This window comes from Gadus morhua, chromosome 3 (assembly GCF_902167405.1).
Source record: "Gadus morhua chromosome 3, gadMor3.0, whole genome shotgun sequence".
NCBI classification, from domain to species: Eukaryota; Metazoa; Chordata; class Actinopteri; order Gadiformes; family Gadidae; genus Gadus; species Gadus morhua.
This window is the reverse complement of record NC_044050.1, coordinates 28,399,538-28,414,026: the sequence shown is the minus strand read 5'-3', so window position 1 is coordinate 28,414,026 and position 14,489 is coordinate 28,399,538. Positions and strand designations below refer to the sequence as shown.

General features: G+C 44.3%; 1 protein-coding gene and 1 long non-coding RNA gene across 3 annotated transcripts; both read left to right on the top strand.

The window, feature by feature from the left end:
* Nucleotides 1-24: 24 nt before the first annotated feature.
* c3h4orf33 (chromosome 3 C4orf33 homolog) lies at nt 25-4,774 on the top strand. 2 transcript variants are annotated; one of them, XM_030352254.1, is made up of 6 exons: nt 25-205; nt 480-655; nt 876-936; nt 1,324-1,375; nt 1,905-2,104; nt 3,875-4,774. In XM_030352254.1, the coding sequence occupies exons 1-6, from the start codon at nt 150-152 to the stop codon at nt 3,969-3,971; spliced, it is 642 nt and encodes a 213-aa protein (XP_030208114.1). In that variant the 5' UTR covers nt 25-149; the 3' UTR covers nt 3,972-4,774. The 2 variants fall into 2 exon arrangements, with proteins under 2 accessions (XP_030208114.1, XP_030208115.1); XM_030352255.1 differs by lacking the exon at nt 25-205 and having other exon boundaries at nt 251-655.
* Nucleotides 4,775-11,275: 6,501 nt separating this feature from the next.
* LOC115540726 (uncharacterized) lies at nt 11,276-13,579 on the top strand. The gene is made up of 4 exons (XR_003976221.1): nt 11,276-11,360; nt 11,443-11,535; nt 12,450-12,569; nt 12,864-13,579. It is a non-coding gene; the product is annotated as an uncharacterized LOC115540726 (long non-coding RNA).
* Nucleotides 13,580-14,489: the final 910 nt, after the last annotated feature.

The window sequence follows — 14,489 nt, the reverse complement described above, 5'->3', positions numbered from 1 at the left end:
CGTCAAGCTGTGTGGTAATGAACTCGTTCCCTCCGCGGTTCTCAATCATGGTTCCGCGCTGCTGTAGTTATGTTTTTTTATCGATGGGAATAGTTGCAAATATCAATGTATATTCCATGTCAGATATTATTTCGTAACGTTTCTATTTCATGCTTTATTTTTCGAGAATGTCTGTTCCAGAATCCAAGAGTGCTCGGATAATAAGGTAATAGATGTGTTGTTAATGGTGTACCAGGAAGTCAATCATTCAACCTAAAGTCCGATTGTTTTGAAGTGTCCAACGTCATTTTATAACAAATGATGTAACATGGTGTGCAAAGTTCAATGCAGGACATGGTCAAGGGAGTATTTATTGAGCGTGTTGTATTGTGAATCACATAAGTTATAACAATATTCCTACACACTGCACATTTGACCTGTATGTTGAAGTGATCTAGTGCAAAGATGGATTTTGTGACCGGACCTCTATTATTTTTAAGTGTATTGATTGGACACACGTGGGACAGCATCCCCGTAACACATGACCCCGTGAAGATCACGTTTTCCCCTGGAGATGGGGGGTTAATGATGAAGGTCTCTGGGCCCTTCTTTAATGATCCGGAGGCTCCTAACGGACCTCCTGGCCTGCCGTTCCCCGCACTCTGGGACTATGAAGGTGAGGATTGAACATTGAATCCTTGAATTGTGCTGCAACGGGTTAATGTGATGCAACTTGTTCCTGTTGTTAATAAGTAGAGTACTCGAGAGATATGCATTCAAGAAGCGTCGATCATGTGTTTTCAAGGATGTCTTGGGCTTTGAGATTTCAAAAGGTGAAAATGCAAATCCTATTCCAACATTTTAATAGTGTAAAATTAATTAATTGTTGATTGCAGTGGTGGAGGCCTTTTTTTTGGACAGCACTACTGAAAATTACCTTGAGGTAGAACTCTGTCCGTAAGTATGAATAACATCTAAAGAATTGTGTATGAATTGGATCTTAAGGAATACACCGATTTTGTATGTTTGATAAGCGTGTTGTAAGACCAAGACATGGGAGGTTGCTCACATGCAAACACATAATCAAACTCTCGTGTTGTGTGTGTGTGTGTGTGTGTGTGTGTGTGTGTGTGTGTGTGTGTGTGTGTGTGTGTGTGTGTGTGTGTGTGTGTGTGATGTGTGTGCGTGCGTGCGTGCGTGCGTGCGTGCGTGCGTGCGTGCGTGTGTGTGTGTGTGTGTGTGTGTGAAAATGCTAAAGGCCACAACAACATGCAATATATGTTTATGTATCTCTATACAATGAATTTAATTTATTCCGTCATTATTGTGTTTGTTTGTGTTCAGACATGGACAGCACCTGGTGTTGTTGCTGTCTGGGAGAGGACAAGCATTCCAGGTGGGCAGACCGTGATTGAGTTAAACATGGTTTTAGAAATATATATATTCATATGAACATCAATTAAGTACATTTAGCCAGCATTTGATTTGAGTGTTGAAGTCTAGTCTATGTTGCTGTAGTCTTTGCACAAGGTTATGCACGTTGTCAACGCAATTCATTCAACATATATTGTGCATTGAACATATATTCAATGCATTAATGTAATAATATGTGCAGTTTGTTTTTCTCTATATTGTAAGCCTTTTAGTTTTTATCACATTAGAAAATTGAAAAATGCTTTCCAATGGCCCAAAAATGCTCATTGTTATTGGTTGAAAGAGGAGAAAAGCATTCCTTTTAATTCAGAGCTCTTGGATAGAAACCAATACCTTTCCACGATGGCAACCAATTGTTCCTGTGTACTGGGCCAAAAATCGTTTGAATTCTATTACCAAAATATTATTTTTTATATTTGTAAAATTGCACTTGAAAGAAAACGACAAATCAATCCTATCCCTTTGGTCCCTTGTGTGCTGTGTGTGTGCAGCAACAACTGCCGCTGTCGTTCAATGCCACCGTCTCAGGGGGCCGCTGGGAGGGGGGGGCCCTCCTGCCCTGGGCCTTCTTCCCCCCCAACGTCAACAAGATGAATTCCTACGCCATCCACGGCTCTGGAGCCGGCCGCACCTACGAAGCCCTCCACCCGGTCCCCCGTGAAGACCTCGTGGAAGGACAAAAGCCCAACTTGTGAGTCAATTGGTCTGTTTGTTTGTGGCTGTGGATTTTTGTTTTGTTTTTGGGAGATTTTGTTTGGTGCAGTTTTTGAAGAGGGCATGTTCTCTTTTTGGAAAAACCAAAATTGTACCTCAAGTGCAAAACAAACACAGCAAACAAAGCAGACACCAATTTACTAAATTAGAAAACAAATTAAACAATTTTGCACACTTCGAACACTACAAAGACATTCCGAAAGAATGAAATGAAAACACAAACCAGAACACAGAAAGATGTCAACAAAATGTGGTAAGGGTAAATGTACTAATAGCTCATTAGATCTCGATCATAAACCATTGAGCCAGGCCGCATACATATCTGTGGTCTTACCCAGAAAATCCTTCTCCTGATAAATGTACTTATTGTAATTCGCTTTGGATAAAAGCGTCCGCTAAATGCAAATGCAAATGTAGTCATTTCTTTTTTTTTAACATATTGCTTACACTGCAAAATAATCAGCCAAAAATAATGAATAACTATGTATTTACAACGGGGTTATGCCATTTGGAGACAGCAGCCAGAGTACGCTAGATATTGAATGTATCCAACCGAAAGAATCCCATCCCTCCCTTCAAGGCCCTCTCCAATGCCTCTCACTGAAATACACGACTAGCTCGCCTGCTTTAGCAATAGGTCTGCCCAGCCTAACGGAAGACTCATGCATTCAAGCGCAATGAGTGCAGTTGCAGAGTTGACGAGGGTAGCCGGGTGGGTCGCCAGACAGACAGTCAGGCCATCCAATCAAATGATTGATTGATTGATGATTGATGAACAAATAAGACAAAAATGCTCAAAAAATAAATTGCCTACCCGGCCTCCTAGATATGTGTAATGGTTGATTTGGTGGGAATTGGTCTTAGTGTGGTTTGTCAGACGTGAAATTCACAACCCAATCCTAAATACAAAATAAAAATGTGTTCCACCATTTCTGACACAGCTTTACGTACACAAAGGTGTATTCACTTGTCCACAGAGTGTTTTCACAAACACATTTCTGAATGCGGCCAATAGGCAGTCTCCTTCCAAACGGCCTCTTTGCAGTTATATTTTCAAAGTGGGCCGAGGTGTTGAGTTCCCTTACAGATCAATCCCGTTCCGACGGTGCAGGCATATTGTATACCGCCTCGCGGACTCCATATACTGCATATGCCTTCCATCAAAGGAAGTTTGCACGGATGTATCATAACTCTGCTGCAGACTTTGCTCAAGAGTGGCAGGACAGATTGCAGCCCACAAGTGACTCCTATCATTTATTACCATAGTCCCCCTGAAGACTGCCGCAATCTCTCTGCTTTATGACTGACAGCTCCTCGCATGGTCTGAAGAAAACACAGTCGGCTGACTGCGAGTGATTTCGATTTCTCGTTCCTCACTGGCTATTAGTTCAACGTTGTGTTTTGTGTCGTTTTTTGGAATGGTTTCCGAGAGTAATTTGTCTTTGATTGTGAGTGTAATTAATTTCCTAATTCTGTCGGGGATGTTTTACTGTTACACTTCATGATTTCCCGTATGTTATTCAGCTTGGCGTATACCATGACATTTGTCATGGATTTTGTTTGGTAATGATTGAACATTTAATTTTTATATTACACTAACTACTATCTCTCTCTCTTTCTCTTTCTCTCTCTCTCTCTCTCTCTCTCTCTCTCTCTCTCTCTCTCTCTCTCTCTCTCTCTCTCTCTCTCTCTCTCTCTCTCTCTCTCTCTCCCTCTCTGTCTTGTACTCTCTCTTCATGATGTCTAGCCACCTCCTGGAATATTTCCAAGACTTTTCCCTGCAAAGCATCATGGGAGAAGGCTGGGTCCAGCCAGAGTCTGATCTCTGGAAAGGAAAGTGCTGATTGTAGCGAAACACACTTGCTTGTTTTTCTTCCTTACATGCGCACAGAAACACACCCACACAAGGACACACACACACACACACACACACACACACACACACCACAACAGAGTGGCAGGCCAATAGCAAGACCAAAGTCATTGACGGGGAACAAAGAACAATCGATCTTTATTAGTTAATGATGTCAAATGGGCTGACATGAAATATGTTATCAGCTTGTCACAGAGTGTTAGATGGCATGCACTGGGCCACACACAATCACACACACACACATGCACTTGACCAAACACACACACACACACACACACACATGGACTAGGCCACACACACATAAACATACATGCACTAGACCACACACACACACAAAGAAACAGACACATACACATACATAGACACACACAAACACACACACTAGCCCGCACAGACACGCGTACACACAAATGCCCGCACATCCACAAACTCACTCACCCTGTCACAATATCTTCGACATAACCTTAAATTGCCTCGTCGGATTGTGACCTCATGCGGCCGATAGGGAGGGGGGAGGAGGGGGGAGGAGGGCCGACTGTGGCATTCAGCTCTCGTCTGTGCGCGGGCACTGCGTCTCAGGGGGGAAATGAACAACAGCCTCTAATGGTGACTCTCTCTTACCTTGATCTATCGCACCAAACAGCATTGTATTACAATCACTCCACTAGCCTCACTGTTGATCAAACCGCTCACGCTAATGAATATTCAGTGCAAACGTCTTTGTAATCCTACTCTCTCTCAATAAAGATCTTAGTACTTTGTGTGGTTTTATTACCTGGCGAGTCTGTTTTTTTTTTTCTTTCTCTTTTGTCCTTGATGTACAACTCAGGAACGAACAGAGGCCCCTTTGATCTGCGGGACACACGAGGGAACACAAGAAACCTCGGAGATACTTCTATTTTATTTTATTTTCTCCTCTCCTACCCCTCGCCTACCCTCTTCCACCTGGAGGCCCCGCGGAGAGCCCGTGTGTTTATCCCGGGCTCTTCTCGGATCAGTGGCTGGACAACCCCCACCCCCATCTCCCTCGTCCTCCCCCCCCCTCTTGGGGGGGGGGGGAGGACGAGGGAGATGGGGTTGGGGGTAAGGGGGCGATTGATTTTCATGTTTGGTGCGTTGCCGCTCTCTGTGGCAGCCCCTAAGCCCCCGTATTGAGTCCTATCAGTTTTAATTGGCACCCGCGTCTTTGAAATGCGCGCAGTGATTAGACCCAGAGATCCCACTGCTTAAGCCCCCTCCTAATCATCGCCTGCAGTACTTTGCCACCGCATTCTGCGCCGCTCCGAGCACGTGCACATGCGTTGCACGGGCGGCGCACTCACATAGGCGCACACGCACACACACACACACACACACACACGCACAAATAACACGAAAACGCTGCAGTTACATTCTCAATAATGCAAAAGGGTGTCAATAGGTACGAAATACGGGCTGATGGTCAGAAACACCTGTGCTCTATATGTGTGTTTACATTTATTTCAAGGATCCCTCATCAGCCCCTACCTTATGAATACTAAACACGGTGAAACCATAAGAGAGATGTGCGCTCCTCACCAAAACCCAAAGCATCTACTCCCTTTTAATTGGTGCGAGGAGATGAGCGAGAGAGAGAGAGGATAAGGGAGCTCCGTCTCTCTACTACAGATAAACGCAGAAAGGGCCCCCAGCCCTCCCGAAACCCTCCGCCCCCCCCCCCCCCCCTGAATACTCCCACCTCCCTGCTCTCTATTCAGAACAAGCTGAGGGGTAATGCAGGTCAGAAAACTTTCTGGTTAATCGGCCAGGATGGCCCATCGCTCACCTTCCAGCGAGGCGGGCTGTGATTTCTTAAAGTTTGACTAGTGTTCGAGGGTATGCATGCGGATTAAGTTGTGATGGAAAATAGAAGGCAGGGGGGATGAAGGAAAGTGCGTCGCTGGCTCCGGCAGAAGTCGAAGAGAGCAAAAGGTCGGCCCGTTAAAACCATAACGACCGGCTGCGTGTTCCAGGGGGTTTCTGTGAGGCTTAGATAAGATATAGATATTAAAAACGAAAAAAAAGATAGCATAACAAAAACTTCAGGGGACTATGTGAAAAGCGCTTAGTTGGTCCATACCCGATTTAAACAAAGGGACGAATCAATCTCTCGACACTCTGTGTACCGCCTGGCCAGCTGCCACCGTCCCTCTCTGCCATCTAGACCTGATCAAACGCTGATGAGCAATGGTGCTCGGCCTAATTGGTCACACGCCATTCAGGCTTTAATGCTAGTCAATGTTCCCCCAGTTACTGTTTAAGCCACACCAGACCAGACCAAATGACTCAATTAAATCCCATAATGCATCACCATCACTGTCTCTGACTCTGTGTGTTCCCATCCAGAGGTTAAAACGACCGGAGCTTGTTAGAAAGATCAGTCTGCCCTTGGACCTGACTGAAGGCTCATTCTATTCAAACTCTAATGTCCCTGTTTTGACGTCTGTCAGCGATGTTGGTGCATGATGCACGACGGGGCCGATGGGAGGGTGTGATGGGGGCTCCAGGACAAGGCGAAGGTGATGGTGTCTGATAGCGGCCAAGAGATGGGTGATATGGGAGAGTGGGAGGGTGGATATGGGCGGTTGGCAGCACAGGGCTCAATTAAGTTTGGGAACTAGAAGTTATCAACCCACTTTCAGTGCCACTGTTGCCAAGGTGTTCCTGCGGAGTTCAGCGCTGGAGCCCAGAGTCCAATCACATTACATTGTTTGACGTTATAAAGCCAAAGGAATTGGAAATAAACAACCAACGTCATTCTTGATTTCTGAACCTGAGCACGTTTCCATGGTTTTACAAGGGAGAAACATGGTGAACTCTCCGGTCTGTTGGCTTCGCTGTATTCAACACGCCTCCAACGTGGCACCCCAGCGCTCTGATGATCGCCCAGCCTCGCGTGTTGCCCACGTAAAGGAACAGTACTGCGTATTAAACGTGTTCATGCATGGATAACTCGGGGGGGCCACGGGGCGGAGGTTCCTGTTGTCGGGTGGCTACGCCGCTAGGGGTTAGCGTCCTCTGCATTGTAAAACAAAAGGAGGCCGTGGAGCGGAGGAGAACAAGAATAACCTGGTCGCAGTAATGAGAGAGTCGGAAAGGTTACACCTGTCAACAGCAATGCAGAGGAAGAAAGAGAGAGGAAGCGAAAATATAAGGTGACTTATTACTCAATGAAACGTGTGTGAATTCATCAGTGAAAGATTTGCAATTTGCGTCGATTCTGTAAATAAGTGTTCCGGCTGAAATTAGGGCTTTGTTAAACATATACGGTTTACAATCAACACAGTTGATGGAAATTAATTATTGCCAATTATCCGAATTCCCGTGCCCCCCCCCCTTTAAACATCCAGCACAATTAGCCTCCTAGTGTGACGGAACAGGAAACAACACGGCTGATGTAAACATTATTAACAAGCCGCGTCAGTGGTAAAGGAACGGAGGTTGTGTTTTCTATGAGAGCGACCCAATATAAATCGTGGGCATTTGAGGCTAATTGATTGCATTTTTATCCGAACCCGACTCCTTGCCAAGTCTCTCCATCTGTCGTATGTTTTTAATGTTAGGGTAGCAATGGAAAAAAAAGCTGAATCCGTCAATGTTATTTATTTGAATACAATAACTGCCAAATAGTTGATGTCGGTAAATAAGAAAGAATTACAGCCTGTGGTTGTTGTGTTGTGTAGCGTACACAAGCAGGATATATATTTTGTTATGAGCCAATTGATGACACTATGGTTGAAGGTAATACTTATGCAGTTTGGTGAAACTAGTGCGCAACTTTCTCTCTAAGTCCTAATTGGGAAATAAATCACAGTGATATCTTAAAAACCATACCATTAAGAATAGTGTTAATGGAGATCCAGGGTCATATTGTTAATATTATAAGACAGGGTCGTTCTCTCTCTCTCTCTCTCTCTCTCTCTCTCTCTCTCTCTCTCTCTCTCTCTCTCTCTCTCTCTCTCTCTCTCAATATCTCTGTATGTGTGTGTGTTTGTATGTGTGTGTCTATTGATGCTTGCGTGTGTGAGTTTGCCTTTGCATTTTTGTGAGCCTGTGTGTGTGAGTATGTGTGTGATTCATGCTTCCGTGTGTGCGTGTGTGTGTGTGTCTATATTTTGCTGGTTTGTGCGGGCGTAAGGGAGAATATGTGTGTTTGTGAGTGTGAGAGAAAGTGTGTGCGTGTGTGTTTCTGTGTGTATTATATGATTGTGGGTGTCTGTGTTTGTGTGGGGGAGAGACTGTGTGAGTGTGTCTTTGTGTGATGTGTGTGTGTTTGTGTGTGTGGGGAAGAGAGAGAGAGTGGGTGTGGGTGAGTGTGTGTGTGTGTTGTGTGTGTGTGTGTGTATGTGTGTGTGTGTGTGTGTGTGTGTGTGTGTGCTTAGCGTCTTACAAACTAATTTCCACCACGCCTGTTAGCACAGCAGCTGTGGCGCGCTGAGATCCTTGTTCCTTCGGGGGCCGTTCCTTTGTATGTATATATTCATCTTACAGAGCGAGCAGCCAGCAAATGTTACGATGAGTACTACATAATCAAGCTACTGAAGGAGCACAAAAAAAAATCCACCATTCCTCACTATATTTCTCTCTTCTGTCCCTTTCTCTCCACTCCCACATCCCACTAAGTATTGAAGGGGGTGGGGTGGGGGGGGGGAATAAATGGCATTTGCATGGATTAATAAATACACTGAGCTAACTCAATGTAGCTCACTTTAGCAGACAGCTCAATATGAACGCGGCTCGAGGAGAGGGCTGTCTTCACCCGGGCGAGACTTGGCACTAAATCTCACTTTAACCGGTCTACATGGCCTGTAATGGACACAAATATAGTCAGTTTAGAGTGTGTGTGTGTGTGTGTGTGTGTGTGTGTGTGTGTGTGTGTGTGTGTGTGTGTGTGTGTGTGTGTGTGTGTGTGTGTGTGTGTGTGTGTGTGTGTGTGTGTGTGTGTGAATACGGGCATATGTTCATGTGTGTGTGTGTGTGTGTGAATACGGGTATATGTTCATTTGCGTGTGTGCATGCATTCGTGCGTGCATGTGTGCATATGTTGATCTGCGTGTGTGCATGCGTTTGTGTGTGCATGCGTTTGTGTGTGCGTGTATATGTGTGTGTGCGTGTAGAAATGATTGATAGGAGAATCGGGAAGGAAGAGTTAAAAGAGGGTCTAACATGTTGGAAGCAGAACTGATGGTTCCAGCATTCGTCTGGGTTAGGCATCATGGCTGCTTCTGGTATTTATGTACAAACAGCAGTCCAGAATTACGCTGTAGCCTAAACATTCTGTCAATATGAACGCCGCAAAACACTTTTCAAAGTGTTGCAGGACTTTAAAGATAAGCATTAGTCTCTTCTTAATAGATGCCGTCAAGGTCTTGCATGCCTCCGTTTTCAGCTTCCAAAGCAAGTTTCACATCTCGATGCGATGGTGGCCTTAATAACACATGACATTACTATGGTATCACCTGAAAATAATATTTTATAGATGAATACAACATCCACTCTGATTCCAATTTTCTTGTATTCTACATGTGACTTTCTCTACCTGCTGATTTAACTCAGCCACATGCCAATCAATAGAAAACTTATGTCTAGATATATAGAATCTACACTGCTCCGTCAATATAACGGGTTTCATATTATCTTGTCACGGTTATTACTTAGCAATGGTAATCCTTATGGCCTTGGCAATTAAAGTCAAGTATTATCCAAAGCTGCTGATAATCATTATAGTAAGCTCTTAAGTTTTAATGTTGAAAATGTGATTTTCAACATTATTTATTCCTGTTTAATTGAATCAGTCCTCACCTTTTCCTTTATGAGTTGGTACGGGTTCCTTAGTCTCAGAAATATAAATAGATTACAGGGTACATGTCAAAGTGTTCAGCAACATCGCAGGCATGACCCTTCTCATTTGAACAGGGTAAGGACTTTGAAGAAGCCCCAATTATTCCTGGCGCTGCCTGTCCAGGGAGTTCATGTTACTTCCATCAGGCCCAAGATACAATCTGCTGCGGTTAGTCCTTTCGACTTAAAACAAAACAGACTAATTTGTCCCTGCTGCCAAAGACCTTTTAAATAACTCAATGTGGTTTTCATATTATACTTGTTGCACAGTGAGGCAATCATTTATGGTTTGTCTGACTGTGATGTGATTACTGCTGGCTGTAAAACTATTTGCCCTTTGCTGATAATAAAGATATCCTAGATCCTGGACCTTTGATTGCTTTGAACTGATCGGATGATCACTCAGTAGCCCTGTACATTGATCGACTGACTGGCATTAGCATGTAGGCGGAGCTACGCCAAATCTCATGTTTCTTTCCAATATTGTGCTAGAGTTGCTGATTTCATCAGGGTGTACATAATGACATGAGGGAACTGTCAACCCTTCTCTTCACGTGATGCCGTTTCCCTGCTCGGGGGGAACTAGATGGACTGCATGTGCAGGTTAGATATGGAGAAAAAAAACAACGACCGGAGCAATGAGTGCAATAATATGGGTTAGAGGCAAAGATAGAGTCTTCAAAACCCAACTCAATCTTTGATCAGGAATTATAAAACAGATCGACTGCAATAAATTAATAGGTAGAGGTATTACCGGAGGGATGTTGAAATCCCCCAAAAAATAAAAATATATATTCAGCCTTGCAGAGATACTCTCTGTAAATCCTATTAACACCGCACTGCTCATTTAGCAGAGTGGGTGGATTCAGATCCAGGTCGTTACGGAGACGGTAGCGGGTCAGGGGTTCTGGCTCAAGGAGGCCATCCGGGGGTCATGTGGACACAGCGATGGCCACATGACCGCAATGGCCGCAAAGCTAGTGCGTTAATGGCTGGGAGCAGAAGCCCCCATCCACTACACCATCATGGACTCTTTCCCCCACCACCTCTACGCCGATGTATCGCCGGGTCCCGTAGTTTAGTCCGATCAGGTAAAACCAAAGACAATAAAAAGCTTAAACGCAGTACATGCAAAATATGAAATATAAAAGCACTACATGGTATAAATAATACCAGAACAACAACCCATACTTCCGCCGTGCGACACAATGTCTAACGTTACAATAGTCCTTTGCTTCCAAAAGGCAGGTGGTCATGCCAATCCCTTTTTGATTACAGTGGCATCGGATTGACCAGTCAATCACACATGCTTCCAGCCCCAATGTAGCAGCACCAATCAGCTTGCGCGAAACATAATTGATGCCACACCCTCCACCTGCATCCAGTGACCATGATTGGTCAATGCAGTTTGGCACTTATGTTAATTAGACGCAGCTGGTGTGTTCCAGTATCTCCCTGGCCTCCGTTGTTTGTGGAGGCTGCCTCTAGCCTAACCCAGCTGGTGAGTCTGCAGCTGTTTTATTCTTTGGTGAGTCATGTGTTATACTTTTGATGCTTGCTTCTGTTTCTCTTATTGTTCAAAGAGGTTTGCTGCGGTCTGTGATTCCGGCTCCTGTCCCTGTCATTGCTGCGGTTTTTTTGGCCACCAGTGGTTAGCTTCAGCGAGGAACGCCGCAGTGAGTAACGCCATGTTTATTTCATGAGCTGGATGGATGGAGATGTTTAGATGTGGTTTGGGCTTTTGAGGTGGGCCTTGATTTTTGTGTATTGGTTCACTGCACACATGGGATCTGCACTTTCTATTGAGTTGTAATTTTACGCTAAAGTACTTGCCACTTCTGGTCCCTAAATTAGTTTTTGTCATGGTGACAAATGTAGTGCATTGATCAAAATACATATTTTTTTACTTAAGACCAATACAAACTCTGCTAGAAGTTAAAGTCCTTAAATTTAAAGTACAACTCAATATTTTGGCATATATTTAGAGGGAAAACGAACTCCTGTTAAACTTGCTATGGATTTTGACGATAAATGTGTTTTCAATGAGGTGAGTATATATATTGTATGACTTGTGTTGATGAGGTGACTGTCTTGACTTATGGGGGGGCCCCTTTGGCCCCCCCAGAGCAATGACTACCTCCACCGTACACTGAGACTAGGCCCTGGTTACCTTGGCAACAAAATGGGGAAAAGCGTCTAACAGTGCGACGCTGGGGAACTGCTATCAAATGGGCGGGAGAGGGCTATCAAGTAGAACCCTGGCTCACAGGAAGATATTCAGCTCTATCTGATTCTCTGCATCGTGCAGAACGGTTTCTTTCCTAGTCTTTGACTCCGCAATGTGAAGCCTGGCCACTTTGATCTGGTGGATCTTGTGCTCTCTGATCCTTGCATCGTCTGGTCCAACCCCACTTTGACGTTCCATGCATGATGCTCTTCTGGTTCAGCCACACTTTATGAACCTCCACCATGACTGTCTTCTGGTCCAGCCCCACTTTGCTCTACCATGATGACCTGTTTTGATGTACCATGCCACACTTTTCTAGTACCTTGATGCACTGCACCAAACCATGAATGTCTTCTGGTCCAGACCCACTTGTTGAACCGTAGCATGCCTTTCTGGACCAGCCCCACTTGATGACGTTCTTCTGGTCTAACGGCACTCTTGTCTGGCTGATTCCTGACGTGTGGTCGTGGGGCTGAGAACCAGGTGATTCTTATTCAATTATGAGATTTCTCTTAGGGGAGGATGCTGTTTGCAGGCTTGACTTTAGAACACTATTCTTTAGGTGCAGTAACTCCTATGCACCTGGAAGCCACCTATTTGCTTCGTAATGCTACTTTTCTAGAAACTTGGTCATCTGACTTGGTCTTGTGTAGTTGGTCTAATTTAAATGATTGGCTTGTTCTCCGCCTCGACTGTAGGATTGTCTTGTCAACTGCATTCCTGGCTATTTGCAAGCCCTTAAAGTTTTGTCACTTTTAAAATATGATCTCCTTCCAGTTGGTGGTTCGAAATGGGAGTCGTGCAGATACCAGACTGGCCTGGATGGATGTATTTGTACCTTCACCCCATTCCGTATCAATCACTTGCTTATAGTTAGGGTTTGCCGCTTTAATGGCCTGATTGTTAAACTGCATTGACCTGGATAGGCAGCTTAATGCCCTGAAGATGAGCCTTTACATATTTAACTTGAGTGTCAGTAGGCTACAATAATCAATGTTTCTGCAACCTCTGATTTACAACACAGGCAGCCCCATGGTGCTTTTTCCTTTTGACATTTTAGTTTATGTTTTATCAAATATCTTTCTAATCATCCAGTGCACATGTTTGCTATGAACTGACTTCAATCTTCATATCCATCTGCTAGAGAGCATGAGGACCAGCAAAGTTGCTATCACAAGTCTGCCTGAACTAACACTTGTTACCTCATGAATAAACTCTTTTAATGCACAAATTGTTTGTTTTAATGCTGGTTTTGCTAGACGTGCAGGGAAATGTATTGTCTTGCAATTCTATTCAGGCTTGCTTCGGTTTTGAAGATGCGATTCTAAATTTTTGATCAAATTATCATTGTATAGTGTCTTTCAAATTGTTATTTGGTGTGTATATAGTATTAACGTTGACAATATTTTAGACAATCAATCCTAATGGAGGTTACAACTACTGTGCAATATCATTTGAATAAAGTGTCCTCCCTACAGCTTCTGCTGATCTAATGTACACTCCAACTGTCATTTCTCTGTGAATGTTGAGTCGGTGTACTTTCATTGATTGGCGCTGAGCAGCTTACAGGTGCTTCAGATTAGTTAAAAGGGGTTTAATCAATCTAAAAACAAGAGTCACTTCAAGGGCCCCTACTTTACCACCTGATCCATCAAACAAGTCGACAATCCCACGTCTTCTCTAACCAGAGTGGCTGATTGCTTCCATCATCACACCTAGTGGTAAACTGAGGGACCAGTGTTTAGCATCTTAACCTAGCTGTCTTTGTAAATGGGGAATGGGTTAACCTAGTGATTTGAACTTGGTTCTATGAACATCCTCACTGTACCGACTGTTTTATGAATATTGGACTTTGGATAATGTCAGGTAAATGTAGATGAGTGCACACAAGAAGGTAGGCAAAAATCTGGTCGACCAATCACTGGTTGAATTAACCGATTGGCCGGGCTTAAATCCGGCCTGCGACAGCCAGATATCAGATGTATGTTTTAGTTGGAGCATTTGATTTGATAACTGTTGGGATGCGATGAGAACGTCAACAAATATGACAAAAGAGCTCAAATAAATTGCCTACACTAGCTTTAAAGGAGCGTCAGTAGCAGTAGTGGCTTACACAGGAGCAGAGGGGCTTGAATGTAAAGCTGAGATGAAAATGTGACAGGCGTCACGCAGGATTAGTAAACCAAGAGGGAGGCATGAGAGAGGGGGAGCAAGAGAGAGGGAGAGGGGGAGAGTGAAAGAGTTCTGACACTGAGCTCAGAGGAGACCGAGAAGAGCTGAGGAGAACAGAATGGATCTGGGAGCCGCACAAAGGCACCGTGACAACAGAGGGAGTGGAGTCACAAAGTTAGAGCCAAGAGGACGAATGAGAGGAGAGGGGGGAAGGGGAGAGGCTTGAACAAA